We start from the raw sequence: 14,356 nt of genomic DNA on the forward strand, positions 1-14,356 counted from the left end.
TAAAGAGCCGTGAGACTAATTGTTGTTTAGTCCCTAAGTTGTGTCCAACTCTTTGTGACCACATGGACTGTAGCCGACCAGGCTCCTCTGTGCATGTAATTCTCCAGGCAAGAATACTGGAGTGGGTTGTCAGTTCCTTCTTCAGGGGATCTTCCTGACCCAGGGATCAAACCTGTGTCTTCTGCATTGGCAGGCGGATTCTTTACCATCTGCGCCACCAGGGAAGCCAATAAGCAGCCTTTAAAAGATCCTGAATAATTTGCTATAAAACCTCAGGACGTCACGCTTTTAGAGAGGTAACTGCAACGTTCTACATGTTGATCCCAGAACTCTTTTACACTCTTAAAATTATTAATTGTCCCAGAGAATTTTAGTTTATGAGGATTATATCCAGTGATATTTTCCATGATAGGAACTAGAACAGAAATTCAAAATACTTACTGTATCGTTTCACTTAAAAATAACATAAGATTTCTGGTTTCTAGAACTGCACAGAAGGAGCTGAGAAGCTGCCATTCTGTCCTAACAACACACAAGAAGCTGAATAGACTGAAAAGTCAACAACTCTTCCAGGATCTGCTGAAGAGGTGGGGACACCAGGTGACTCACTGCCCCAAGGTTGGAGGGACGGGCGAACAGAGATAACTTACTGGTGCAGAGACTCACAAACAGAAACCTCCTTGAGAGCCAGTACTGGGGCAGAGGAACCTGAACACAGTTGGTGAGCTTCTGGAGGGTTCCTTGAGAGTTAAAACCTTCAGGGAAGTCTAGGCATGAGCTGAGTACAGGAGGAAGCTTGTGAGATTTACCTCCAGGAGCCTGACCAGGTTAATCCCACAGTAAATGTCTGGCAAAACTCACAGAGGAAGAACTGGCCAATCTGAAAAGGCTTATATCTATTAATACTAAAGAATCTAAATCATTAAATCAGTAACCTTCCAAACAGAAAACACGAGGCCTAGATGGGTTTCACTGGTGAATTATTTAAGGAAAAAGTTATACCAATTCTTTACAATCCCTTTCAGAGGCTACAAGCGGAGGCAACACTTCCTAACTCACTCTAAAGAAACATTATATATAAAAAAGAAAACTACAGACCATTATCTCTCATGCACATAAATGCAAAAATTCTCAATAAAATATTCCCAAGCCAAATCAAGAGTCTGCTTCCTCCAAAGAGGTTTAATATTGACTTCTGGCAGGTGACTTAGAGGCCCTAAAAAAATCACATATAATCTTAATCTAATCATTGACTGAGATACTTTAAAGCTGGGATTTATTTCTAAACACACAGCTCTTGGAATTTCTAACTTAAGCACAGAGAGTTTACCAGGACAATCCCCCAGCCCCAGTGAGCTATAAACATCTGTTTTTGTTGTTCTAGCTTCAGGTGTCCAACAAAAAGCTCTGCTAAGCTTCTCACTCACTTTCCCAGCATCAGCAGATGCCACTAAGGGGAAAAGTCAGCTGAAAGCCAGGCTCATCCCTGCCTCGATGGTACTCTCACACACTCAAATACATAGTCTTTTATTATTTAGTCCAGTTTTCTTGATGTTTCTGAGTGTTACTATGAATGATCTATCCAATGTTACCAAAAGTAGAACTTCTCCAAAAACAGATTTAATATGTAATATTCAAGGGTCTTAGAAGTTCTGTCTTTTCCTTTTTCTTCATCATGCGCTGGAACCAAACAATGTTTGTTTTCAAAAACATCTTTCAAGGTTATATGTATTTTTAAAAATAAATTCAAAGGATACACCTTCTTGTGATGAAATACCTTTATAAAATATCATTTGCACAGAAACACTTATCTACTGTAGTGAAGACAAAACATTTAGAATGAAACTGTTTTGAAAATGCAGCTTTTAAAAAGAAAAGAATGTACCAAAGTAATTTCACATTTAAATTAGAAAGAAGAAAAACTATTATTAGCTTTCATATTTTTGTAATTTCCAACTCTACTTGCCTCTAAACATTTACAAACATTATTTAGGAATAAAGTGTCATTTATCATGACCTAATGTTTTGAAAACATTTTGAACATGTTTTTTCTTGTATTCCTTTCTCCCCTTTTGGAAAATTACATCATTTTATGAAAACCCGAAGTTTACTGGAAGTCTGAGAGAAATAGTATATCTGCCAACACTTACCGTGAAAAATACGAAAATCAATATATGGATGAGAACCTCGTCTTTCTGATTCAAATCCTGCTCGACTCCTTACACGTACATCTCCTAAACAGAATCAGGGGTAAAACGGAAGTTGAGACGGCTGTTTTTCAGGAAGAAGCTCCCACATGCAGTAGAGGTCTTAGTGGTATCATACTCACAAGGAATGGCCTACTAATGATATGAATGGAATAGGTAGTTAAGAGCTGATTTATTTGAAGGGTTTTACAAATTTTCAGCACTGAGTTGTAAGGCTAGATGAACAGTTTTCTTTTCTTTTTTTTAAACCTCCCCTACAGTAATTATAATCTCTATTTTAGAGTCACCTTCTGAAAGATGACTCAAGTATATGATAATCCAAACTCATATCTTATTACTCCCATGGAGTTAAAAAAATCCTGAGCAGGAAACTTTAAAAAGCCACAGTGAGAAGCAAATATTTACCAAGTGTCTACTCTGCCTAGCACTATACTATAGGCTATACGGGATATAAAGAAATAGAAAATATAGTACCTATTCTCCTATTTTTTGAAAGGTATAGAAAATTAAAACATTAGATATTTCGCCTGAGACATTTAATTTGATCAACCTCTTTTCTCACTGAAAGTGGGTATAGTCAAGGTCTTCGGTTGTAAACTTTGCTGCTGATAAGCTCAGTATCTGCCTCTTGTATCCATGTGACTCTTGGACCTACAGCAACATAACCACTGCAGTCTTGTGCCAGGTATTCTTTCTGCGCTTTGAAGACATCCTTTTATTTAATTCTCTAACCAACTCTGAGAGATAGGAATCTTTTTCTTTTTAATATTTATCTATTTGGCTGCAACAGGTGTGAGCTGCAGCATGTGGGATCTATTAATAGTTCCCTGACCAGGGATCAAACCCCTTACAATGGGGGTACAGAGTCTTAGCCACTGGACCAGCAGGGAAGTCCCAAGAGACAGGAATCTTAACCCCCATTTTCAGATCCAGTAACTGAGATTTCTAGATGTTAAAGAGCACGTACAGGCCACAAAGCTGGTATAAAGCAGAGTCAAGATTTAAACCTAACTCTGTGGGCTCCAAAGGCAGGAACTTTCCCATTACACTTTCACAGCCTCCAAGTTCATAACCTTTAAGTCTTCAGGGCCTACACCTGCTTACAATTCCACTTGCCTGGAACGCCTTCCTGCTTATGCTTCATTTCAAGGGGCCTGTCAGCCACTGTGAGTCTATCCTATAATGATTAATCACTTCTCTCATGTGGCAATGCCTTCACTCTGGATCAAATGTTTACTGAGCACTTGCTGCATGTCAGGAAATATAGCAGTGAGCAAAATACACAAAGTCCTTATCTTCATGAAGTGCGTCCTTTCATGCAGTGAGACCAATAATAAAGCAAATAAATAATGTCACTCTATGGAAGACGGTAATAGTAAAATGGAGAAAGGAAAGCAGAGAAAAATGAAAAGGGAGGGTGGCCAGGTTGGGAAGCTGCTCATGATGTGGTCAGAGATCTCAGTGAAAAGAGAGTATCTGAGCAGGGACCTAAAGGCAGGGAAGCAGCGAGCCTCATGGCCACCTGGGCAGAGAGGGTTCCAGACGTAAGGAAGAGCAAGCTGAATATCCTGCGATGGGAGCTTGCTTGGCATATTCAAAATCAAGCAGAGAGGCCAGCATGGCTGGAGTGAGATGAGTGAAGGTAACTGATAGAAGGTGGGGTCAGAGAAACAGTCAGGCAAGATCATGTTGGACCTTCATGGGCCATTATAATAGCTTTGGCTGTTACTCTAAGGTAGAAAACTACTGGAAGATTCAGAACAGAGGAGCAAGATGGATTTAACTTAGGTCTGAAAACGTTTACTGGTTGTATAGATTAGAGAGTCAAGTAGAGAGACACAGGTAGATGCGGGGAGGCCAGTTAAGGAATGAGTGCGTTCATCGAGGCAACAGCTATGCCCTGGGGGGAAGTGATTACGGGCAGATGCTGGTCAAGGATAATAAAGTTTCGATTACGCACGGTAAGCTCTGGAGATCTTATGCACAACAATGTGTCGGCAGCTAACAATAAGAAACTGAGTAACTGCAGTTTCAGCTGGGATGGTAACAGCATTGGCGTGGTGAAATTCTGGATGTACTTTGAAGGTAACAGTCAAGAGGATCTGCTGATGAAGCGGACATAGACTAAAGTGAGAAACAAGTCAAGAATGATGCTGATGAACCTAGAATCTGTCATACAGAGTGAACCATGTCAGAAAGAAAGAAACAAATATTGACTGTTAACGCATATATATGAAATCTAGAAAAATGGTACTGAATAACCTAGTCAAAGGGCAGGAAGAGAGATGCAGACACAGAGAATGGATTGCGGATACAGTGGTGGGGAGAGGGTGAAACGCACAGAGAGGAGCTCTGACATACGGACACTGCTGCAGGAAGCAGACAGCCGGGGGAGGCTGCCGCACAGCACACGGATCGAGGCCGGGCTCGGTGGCGACCTAGAGCGCCGGGGTGGGGCTGGGAGGAGGCTCGAGAGGCAGGGGCTCTATGTACACTTATGGTTGAATCGTGAGTTGCACAGCAGAATCCAACACAACACCGTAAAGCAATTATTCTCCAATTAAAAATAAATTTAAAATGAAAACCAGAATGATGCCAAGGTTCCTGATCTGATAATAGAAGATTCAAGTTCCTTTTTCTGAGATGGTGAAAGAATATCAGATATACAGACTTGGGGAACACAAACATTTTAACAGGCCTGTTAAATGTGAAGTGCCCATGGCACATCCACGTGGAGATGTTCCACAGAGTGAAGCAGACAGGAGCCTAAGCTTTAAGAAGAGCAGAATGCGGACATCTCTGCAGACAGATGGAGATGGTGAGGAAGAAAAGGCTCCACGTTCCTGGGGGAGATATGTGCTAGGGTAGAATGGAACTAGGCAGATATGATACACGAAGTAAATTAAGGGGGAAAAAAGGGAAGATGACACAAACGGGGCATTGGAGAACACATGGGCTTACGAGGAGAAGGAGGAGTTAGTGAAATGAGGGGAAAAAAAACCACTCCAGAAGCAGGTGAAGAGTAAGGATGACTCAGTATTGTAGAAACTGAGCAAGGAATTCTGAGCATGAGGAGAACAGTCAAGCCAGAGAAGACAGTAAGAAAAGATGAGTAAAGGTGTCCACTGGAATCTTTTAAAAATAGATTATTTATTTACTGAAAAAATTTTGGCCACTCCATGTAGCATCTTAGCTCCTGGACCAGGGATTGAACTTACATCCCCCCTGCACTGGCAACACGGAATCTTAACCACTAGACTGCCAGGGAAGTCCCTGTACTCTTAATAGTACATTTTTAATATTATGAACTAAAGTACAAGGTACCAAGGAGTGTGTGGATGAAGGGAAAAAATCTGGCAAAGAGAGGGAGCCAGAAAGAAAATTATACATTCACACACATCAAATTAATTTACCCTCTGGACTTGAGTAATACATTAAAGATTTAAGAACCAAGACTAGGAGAAGACACATGGCCTTCTCACCAGCCAACTGAGAACAAACACATCCAGGACCAGGACCATGAGGTCAGGTATTTTTCGTGGTCTCGTCTTTTTTCACATTACCGTGGACATCTGTTTAGTACTCAGCAACTCTGCAAATCTAAGACTTTTCATGAAGAATCATCAGGATGCATCTTAAAGTTGTGTACTGGTAAAAGAGTCTCAGTTATAAAGCTAGAGATTTCTTAATTACCTATAACTCTTAAGACGCCCCTCTTTTCCGCAACACGTTTTGGTTTCTAGATTCCACTTCAAAGTAACAGACATTTATGCTGCAACAGTGATGCAAAGCTTCCTAATGAAAGATATCTCAGTCCTGAATAACAGTAGATAACAAAATTAACTTATACTAGTGCAAACTTGATTTTTTGATTTGCGGTGCTACAGAAGACTCTTGAGAGTCCTTTGGACAGAAAGGACATCAAACCAGTCAATCCTAAAGGAAATCAATCCTGAATGAATGTCCACTGGAAGGACTGATGCTGAAGCTCCAATACTTTGGCCACCTGATGCAAAGAGCCAACTCACCGGAAAAGACCCTGATGCTGAGAAACACTGAAGGCAGGAGGAGAAGCAGGTGGGCGACAGAGGATGAGATGGTTAGATAGCATCACTGACGCAATGCACACGAATTTGAGAAACTCCAGGAGACAGTGAAGGACAGGGAAGCTTGGCATGCTGCAGTTCGTTGGGTCGCAGAGTTGGGCACAACTTAGCCACTGGATAACAAAATGCAAAATAAAGAATTCTTACCAAGCATACGAATGTACAGTGCAGTCTGATCCGAGCTGTCATAGGAGATAGCTCCACGCCTCTAGAAGAAAAAACACACACATTTTAATGCAGACAATTTAGTATGTGATATCAAGTTCAATTCAACATATATGTATTTGTTATTTTCTGTGATGCACTGTGCAAGAGAAGTTGGGATACACAAAATGAAATTAAATATGGCATTTGCCAGTCTGGCTGACACCTTTGTCTCAGACTTCCAGCGTCCAGAACTTCTCAATAAATTCTGACCTTGCCTCCCCACCCTTGAGTTTCTGTTGTTTAAGCCACCCCCTCAGTTGCATATGTTAGAGTAGTCCAAGCAGACTAACAAATGTAGGTAAATCAGGATAGGTAGTTTCAATCCTCTGTGTTCAGGCCAAAAGTAGAGGAAGAGTTTCACTTTTCAGGGTATATATTTTCTTTCTGGTATGTTCCCAATTTTGGCCCACTGTTTACAGTGTCTATTACATATCTATTCATTGGATTTCATTTTCATGTTAGTAAGACATGGAAGTCGCTCACTTGTGTCTGACTTTTTGCAACTCCATGGACTATACAGTCCATGGAATTTTCCAGGTCAGAATACTGGAGTGGGTAGCCTTTCCCTTCTCCAGGGGATCTTCCCAACCAAGAGATGGAACCCAGGTCTCCTGCATTGCAGGCAGATTCTTTTCCAGCTGAGCCAAAAGGGAAGCCCAAGAATACTGGGGTGGTTAGCCTATCCCTCTCTCTAGCAGATCTTCCCAACCCAGGAATCGAACTGGGGTCTCCTGCACTGACAAGTGAGCTATCAGGGAAGCTTGGTAAAGCTATCACTTTACCAAGTGAGCTATCAGGGAAGCCTGTTAGTAAGATATACTCACAAATAATATGTTTCAAAAATCTCTCTGTGAAGTATTCACTTATCTTAAGGCTTATTTTGTATAACTGTATATCTGACTTGCATTTGTTGGGTACCAAATACATGTTCTTGGAATGCGAAGTCAAGTGGGCCTTAGGAAGCATCACTGTGAACAAAGCTAACTGAGGTGATGGAATTCCAGCTGAGCTATTTCAAATCCTGGAAGATGATGCTGTGAAAGTGCTGCACTCGATATGCCAGCAAATTTGGAAAACTCAGCAGTGGCCACAGGACTGGAAAAGGTCAGTTTCCATTCCAATCCCAAATAAAGGCAATGCCAAAGAATGCTCCAACTACCACACAATTGCACTCATCTCACACACTAGTAGAGTAATACTCAAAATTCTCCAAGCCAGGCTTCAACAGTATGTGAACCGTAAACTTCCAGATGTTCAAGCTGGATTTAGAAAAGGCAGAGGAACCAGAGATCAATTTGCCAACATCTGCTAGATCATGGAAAAAGCAAGAGAGTTCCAGAAAAACATCTATTTCTGCTTTATTGACTATGCCAAAACCTTTAACTGTGTGGACCACAGCAAACTTTGGAAAATTCTGAAAGAGATGGGAATACCAGACCACCTGACCTGTCTCCTGACAAATCTGTATGCAGATCAGGAAGCAACAGTTAGAACTGGACATGGAACAACAGACTGGTTCCAAATAGGGAAAGGAGTATATCAAGGCTGTATATTGTCACCCTGCATATTTAACTTATATGCAGAGTACATCGTGAGAAACGCTGGGCTGGATGAAGCACAAGCTGGGATCAAGATTGCTGGGAGAAACATCAATAACCTCAGATATGCAGATGATATCACCCTTATGGCAGAAAGCAAAGAACCACCAAAGAGCCTCTTGATGAAAGTGAAAGAGGAGTGAACAATTTGGCTTAAAACTCACCATTCAGAAAACTAAGATCATGACATCTGGTCCTATCCCTTCTCGGCAAATAGATGGGGAGACAGTGGAAACAGTAGCTTACGTTATTTTGGGGGGCTCCAAAATCACTGCAGATGGTGATTGCAGCCATGAAATTAAAAGACGCTTGCTCCTTGGAAGAAAAGTTATGATCAACCTAGACAGCATATTCAAAAGCAGAGACATTACTTTGCCAACAAAGGTCCGTCTAGTCAAAGCTATGGTTTTTCCAGTAGTCATGTATGGGTGTGAGAGTTGGACTATAAGGAAAGCTGAGCACTGAAGAACTGATGCTTTTGAACTGCAGTGTTGGAGAAGTCTCTTGAGGGTCCCTTGGACTGCAAGGAGATCCAACCAGTCCATTCTAAAGGAAATCAGTCCTGAATATTCACTGGAAGGACGGATGCTGAAGCTTAAACTCTAATACTCTGGTCACCTGATGCAAAGAGCTGACTCATTTGAAAAGACCCTGATGCTGGGAAAGATTGAAGGTGGGTGGGAGGAGAAGGAAACAGCAGGGGATGAGATGGCTGGATGGCATCAATGACTCAATGGACATGAGTTTGGGTAAACTCCAGGTGTTGGCGATGGACAGGGAGGCCTGGTGAGCTGCAGCAGTCCATGGGGTGGAAAAGAGTCAGACATGACTGAGTGACTGAACTGAACTGAAATACATGTTCTACTTTATTTTCCATTAAAAAAAAATACGGCATTTGCTCTTGAAATCTACAGTTGTGACGCAGACAAATTATAATACAATGTGATTAAGCATTACCATCAAAGTGGATAGGCAGATGGAAACTTAATGTCAAGAGATCATACAAGCCCTCCTGAGGACAGAGCTTCTGCAGAGGTAGCCAGAACTGACAGAAAGACACAGTTCAATGACCTCACTATTCTCTTCAATTAAATACAAATGAGTAAGAAAATGAGAATCATCAGACATGTGAAGAAACCCTTTAGCTAGAAATCAATGAAACAATATGAAAAACCAAATGGCCCAGAAGCTAGCAAGACATAAGAGAATTAAAAACGTTAATGAGTGTACTCAAAGAAATGCGAGAAGACGCTGCGTCTATTACACCAAAAAAAATGGAGTGCCATTGGAAGAGCACAGATTTAAAAATACATTTTGAGCTTAAAAATAAACCGATATAAAAAGCAACATTATTCCTAACAGCCCCCGAGTGGAAACAATCCAAATATCCACCAACTAATGAAGGTATAAAGAAACTGTGGTACAGCCATACAATATATCATTCGGTGTTACTCGGTTGCAGAAATGACTGAAGTACTGATGCATGCTACATCATAGTTGAACCTTGAAAACAACGTGGAGTGAAAGGCGCTAGTCTTGAAGGACCACAGAGCCTATGGTTCTATTTATGTGAAATATCCCAAATAGGCAAATCCACAGAATTAGAAATAGACTAGTGGCTGCCAAGAGTTGGGAGCGGTGGTGGGAAATGGAAGTGAATGCTAATGGGTACAGAGCTTCAATCTGCAATGATGAGAACGTTCTCAAAGTAACCATGGTAATGACTAAACAACTCTGTGAATACGCTGAAAATCATGGAATTGGGAACTGTATACTTTAAATGGGTGAATTGGATGATATGTGAATTATACATCAATAAAGTTATTATAAAAATAGCCAGTATTGCAAATATTTTAAATATAATTACAAAAAGGAAAAAAAAAAAAACCAAAGCCTCTGTAAGAGCTGAAACACCTCAGCAAGTCCTGCCAGCCCCACTTCCACAGTCGTCTCCCTTCCTCAGTCTCCTCTCCTTGTTCTGTCTCAGACAACAGCATTTCTCACCTGGGCTCCTTGATGGGCTGCTGCCTGGCTTTCCTGCTACATCCCTTGACCCCCAGACCCTTCACACACAAGAAGCAAGAGGGAATTTGCTTCCAGCTACTGCTCGATGTCCTCTAATGGCCCCCGAATACTTGGAATGGAGTCCACAGACCAAGCTCTCCATGACCTGCCTACCCCTCAGTTCTACCGCAACTCTCTTTACCAGAGAGGCCCAGCCACCCTGGCCTGCTTGCATCCCCCCAAGCACACCAAACACACAGCTGTGCTACGTGCTGTTCTGTCCAGGACCACGGCAGCACCGCTTCCTTCCTCTGTCTCAGGTTCCAGATGAAACGTCATCTCTTCGGAGAGCCATCCCCAGGCTACCAAACCTAAGGTCACCTGAGAGACCCCCTCACTACTCCTGAAAGTAGAGGTCCTCCTAACCTTCACCCGCCGCGCAGCACTTGGCCGACCTAGTCTCGTTTACTTGTTCCAAAACAAAAGAGCCACAAGAGCTAGAACCCTGTCTGACTTATTCACCGCTGTCTCCTTGGCCTCTAAAACTGCTATGATTTAGTAGATGCTAAATAAATACCTGGTAAATTGATGTTTGAGTGCATTTATTGTAAATAAGTCAGTGAATAATTTTTTACAGATTGTTGATGAATAAATTTGATGAGCAAAATGATGAATAACAACTGAGATGAAGACAAATTAAACATCTAGAAGATAAAATTAACCAAGCCTCCTACTAGAATCTAATCTCTGCGGGGGCAGGGACTTTGTTTAACGCTGTATCCCCGGATATAGAATAAATCCCAACATTTAGAATAGTGCCTAGCACACTCAAAGAAATCAATAATATTAGCTGAATAAATGGGCAAGCAAATTCTTAATAGAGAATCTAGAATCAAATCCAATAATATCCAGTAATTTTATGTATGCGAAAGGATTTAAAAATCTGTGGGGAAAATATTAATTATCTAATTCGCTATTTGGAAAACCATAAAGCTGTACTATTACCTTTCTATCTACTCCAAAATAAATTACACATGGAACAAAAATTTTAATGTAAAAAAAAAAGCATGAAAGTATTAGAGGAAAACATGACTGTATTTTTAAAAAATTTAAATAACATCAAGGACCTATAATGAATCACTTTGCTGTACATCTGAAATAAACACAACACTGTAAATCAGTTATACGTCAATAAATTTTTTTTAATTTAAATAGTGACACTAAAAATATCTTAAATAGGAAGGACCTAATTGTTCTATAAAATCCAGAATACATAAAAAATAAGTCAATTTGGCCACAAGAAGTTAAATTATGCATGGCAAACTATATCATAAACAGGCAAAAGACAGACCCCACATCACAAAAATCAAGTTGAAGAGTTATGACAAAGGGCTAATTTTACCCTGCTAATCTAAAAATAAAAGGAAAAAAAAAAGCCTCACCAATCAGTTAGCAAATAATGAATAACAGTGTATAAAAACAGGTAGGACATAAATATACTACTCAAGGAAGAGAAATAATAAATGAATAAACACAAGAAAAGATGCTTGACTTCATTAATGAAAGAAATACATGTTAAGGAAATGAGATGGTATTTTTACATACTAGATTAATGATATTCTGTCCTCACTAAACTCTGGCATGAAATTTACAGCTCTTTAACATACACCTAAAAATCTCAAGGAAAAATAACCATGCTTTTTACTATTATTATAAAGAAATTTTATTGCATTTAAAACCCTCATTTGGATTTAGCATGCAAAGTATTAGTTGCTCAGCTGTGTCCAACTTCTTGCAACCCCATAGACACACTGGGCTCCTCAGACCATGGGATTCTCCAGGCAGGAAGAGTGGAGTGGAATTGTCATCCCTACTCCAGGGGATCTTCTCGACCCAGGTATCGAACCCAGGTCTCCTGCATTGCAGGCAGATTCTTTATCATCTGATCCACCAAGGACACAGCTCTCCAAATCATTGTTTTTATCCCCTTAATGCATGCGTGCTCAGTCGCTTAAGCTGTGTCCGACTTTTCTCCGCCCCATGGACTGTAGCCTGCCAGGTTCCTCTGTCCACAGAATTCTCCAGGCAATACTACAGTGGGTTGCCATGCCCTTCTCCAGGGGATGTTCCCAACCTGGGGATCAAACCAGCATCTCTTATGATTCCTGCACTGGCAGGCGGGTTCTTTACCACTAGCGCCATCTGGGAAGCCCTACTATTTAAGAGAAAAACATCAATTAAAGTCTTGTATGATTTAATGAAGATGTAAACAAACAAGCAAAAACCTCCAACAGTTCATGAAATATAAAAGGAACACAAGTTACAAGCAAAAATAAAATTCTAATTTTTGACACTGGCTGCCTCCAAGGAGGCTGAAGCACACAAAGGTAGGAGGCGAAACTACCAATGAATATCTTTTGAATTTTGTAGCATCCAGGCTTCTCAGGTGACTCAGTGGTAAAGAATTCACCTGCCAATGCAGGAGGTCTGGGTTTGATCCCTGGTTGGGAAAACCTCCGACCTCCTAGAGGAGGGAATGGCAACCCAACTCCAGTATTCTTGCCTGGGAAATCCCCTGGACAAAGGAGCCTGGTGGGCTACAGTTCACAGGGTCTCAAAGAGTTGGATACGACTGAGCATGTTTGCACATAATTATTATATATTCACAGAATAAATCAACTAAAAAATACAGTAAGAATCTACTACAAAGAAACCTACAAAGAAGTGGATGATCGCAAATTCTAAGGAACTAAATCATACAGAACACATCCCTGGCAGCACCATGCTTAATAAAGTGTCTTCCACCAACAGAAGACCCTAAGCCTCCTGCAGTGTCTCATAAACTACTTATTCAGGAGCAAACAGTTACTGTAATCACTTGGTATTAAAAGGTACAACTCACACCTGCTGCTCACATCCCCACCCCAAGATATTTAGCTTATTAGATTTCAGTTCAGTTCAGTTGCTCAGTGGTGTCCCACTCTTTGTGACCCCATGAATCGCAGCACGCCAGGCCTCCCTGTCCATCACCAACTCCCGGAGCTCACTCAGACTCACGTTCATCGAGTCAGTGATGCCATCCAGCCATCTCATCCTCGGTCGTCCCCTTCTCCTCCTGCCCCCAACCCCTCCCAACATCAAAGTCTTTTCCAATGAGTCAACTCTTCGCATGAGGTGGCCAAAGTACTAGAGTTTCATCTTTGGCATCATTCCTTCCAAAGAAATCCCAGGGCTGATCCCCTTCAGAATGGACTGGTTGGATCTCCCTGCAGTCCAAGGGAAGCCTCCCCTTAATACCACCATGAGAGACAAAAATCTGCTAGTATGAAGGGCACAAAGGTGGAAATAAGTATTCCTACCGGCCAGATCAGACTCACGAAACCACAGGTATGATTGTGTAGTAGCCTGTCACAGTCAGTACCTATCAACCCACTCGTATCCAATAAAACTTGAGTAAACAGCTTGTTAAAACAAATTGTAACCTGTTATCTCTAACAGTCCTCTTCAGGAAACCGGGTTGCCTTTTTTTTTTTTAAAGTGTAGGGAAGGATATTTACTAAAAGAGGCACTAATTAGAGAGGTAAAATCTCATCACTCTAAGGATTGAGAAAGACTAATACCAGCTGTTAAAACAGTGTAAGTGAAAAACTGACTTGTTTAGTGGCTATGTCAAGTCCAACTCTTTTGTGTCCCCATAGACTGTAGGCCACCAGGCTCCTCTGTCTAGGGGATTTCCCAGGCAAGCATATTGGAGTGGGTTGCTATTTCCTTCTTCAGAAAAACTGGGTAATGAACATAATCTAGATTATAACTATGACATACTAAACTTATTTTAAGGTATTCACTTTAGACTTATTTATAGAGGCATCAGTTTAGATATTAAAATGGTAGAGTCTTAATCATTTTTAAAACTTGGCAAAAAGGGTTGAACTTAATTTTAAATATATTTTAACAAATTACTTAAGGATGTGCAAAGTATTCATTTAATTTATTACTAATTTAAGTAAGTCTGCTCCGTAAATACCTAAAATTCTACCCTAAACCACAAGACATAACTCTTATGAAATAAATCTAAATGAGACAAAAGGAAATTTTTTTAAGAATGGACTTAAAAAGGTGAACCATCAATGAATACATTCTGAGTGATAATTTACTCGTTTACTTGCCTCACAGATGAAGCTTAAAATGAATATCAAATTTGTTTCACTAAGCAATCTAGAAACTCCTTTTGGAA

General features: G+C 40.7%; 1 protein-coding gene across 7 annotated transcripts in view; it reads right to left on the bottom strand.

Moving 5' to 3' along the window:
• PDE7A (phosphodiesterase 7A) overlaps positions 1 to 14,356 on the bottom strand; it is a 192,073-nt gene that overhangs the window by 40,583 nt on the left and 137,134 nt on the right. For all 7 annotated transcript variants that reach the window (XM_069600119.1, XM_069600117.1, XM_069600114.1 and 4 more), the window contains 2 exons: positions 6,461 to 6,521; positions 2,151 to 2,234 (listed from right to left, as the gene is read on the bottom strand). In XM_069600119.1, the coding sequence (XP_069456220.1) occupies positions 2,151 to 2,234; positions 6,461 to 6,467 (91 nt within the window). In that variant the 5' untranslated portion in view covers positions 6,468 to 6,521. The remainder of the gene's footprint in view (positions 1 to 2,150; positions 2,235 to 6,460; positions 6,522 to 14,356) is intronic.

Source organism: Ovis canadensis, chromosome 9 (assembly GCF_042477335.2).
Source record: "Ovis canadensis isolate MfBH-ARS-UI-01 breed Bighorn chromosome 9, ARS-UI_OviCan_v2, whole genome shotgun sequence".
Lineage (NCBI taxonomy): Eukaryota > Metazoa > Chordata > Mammalia > Artiodactyla > Bovidae > Ovis > Ovis canadensis.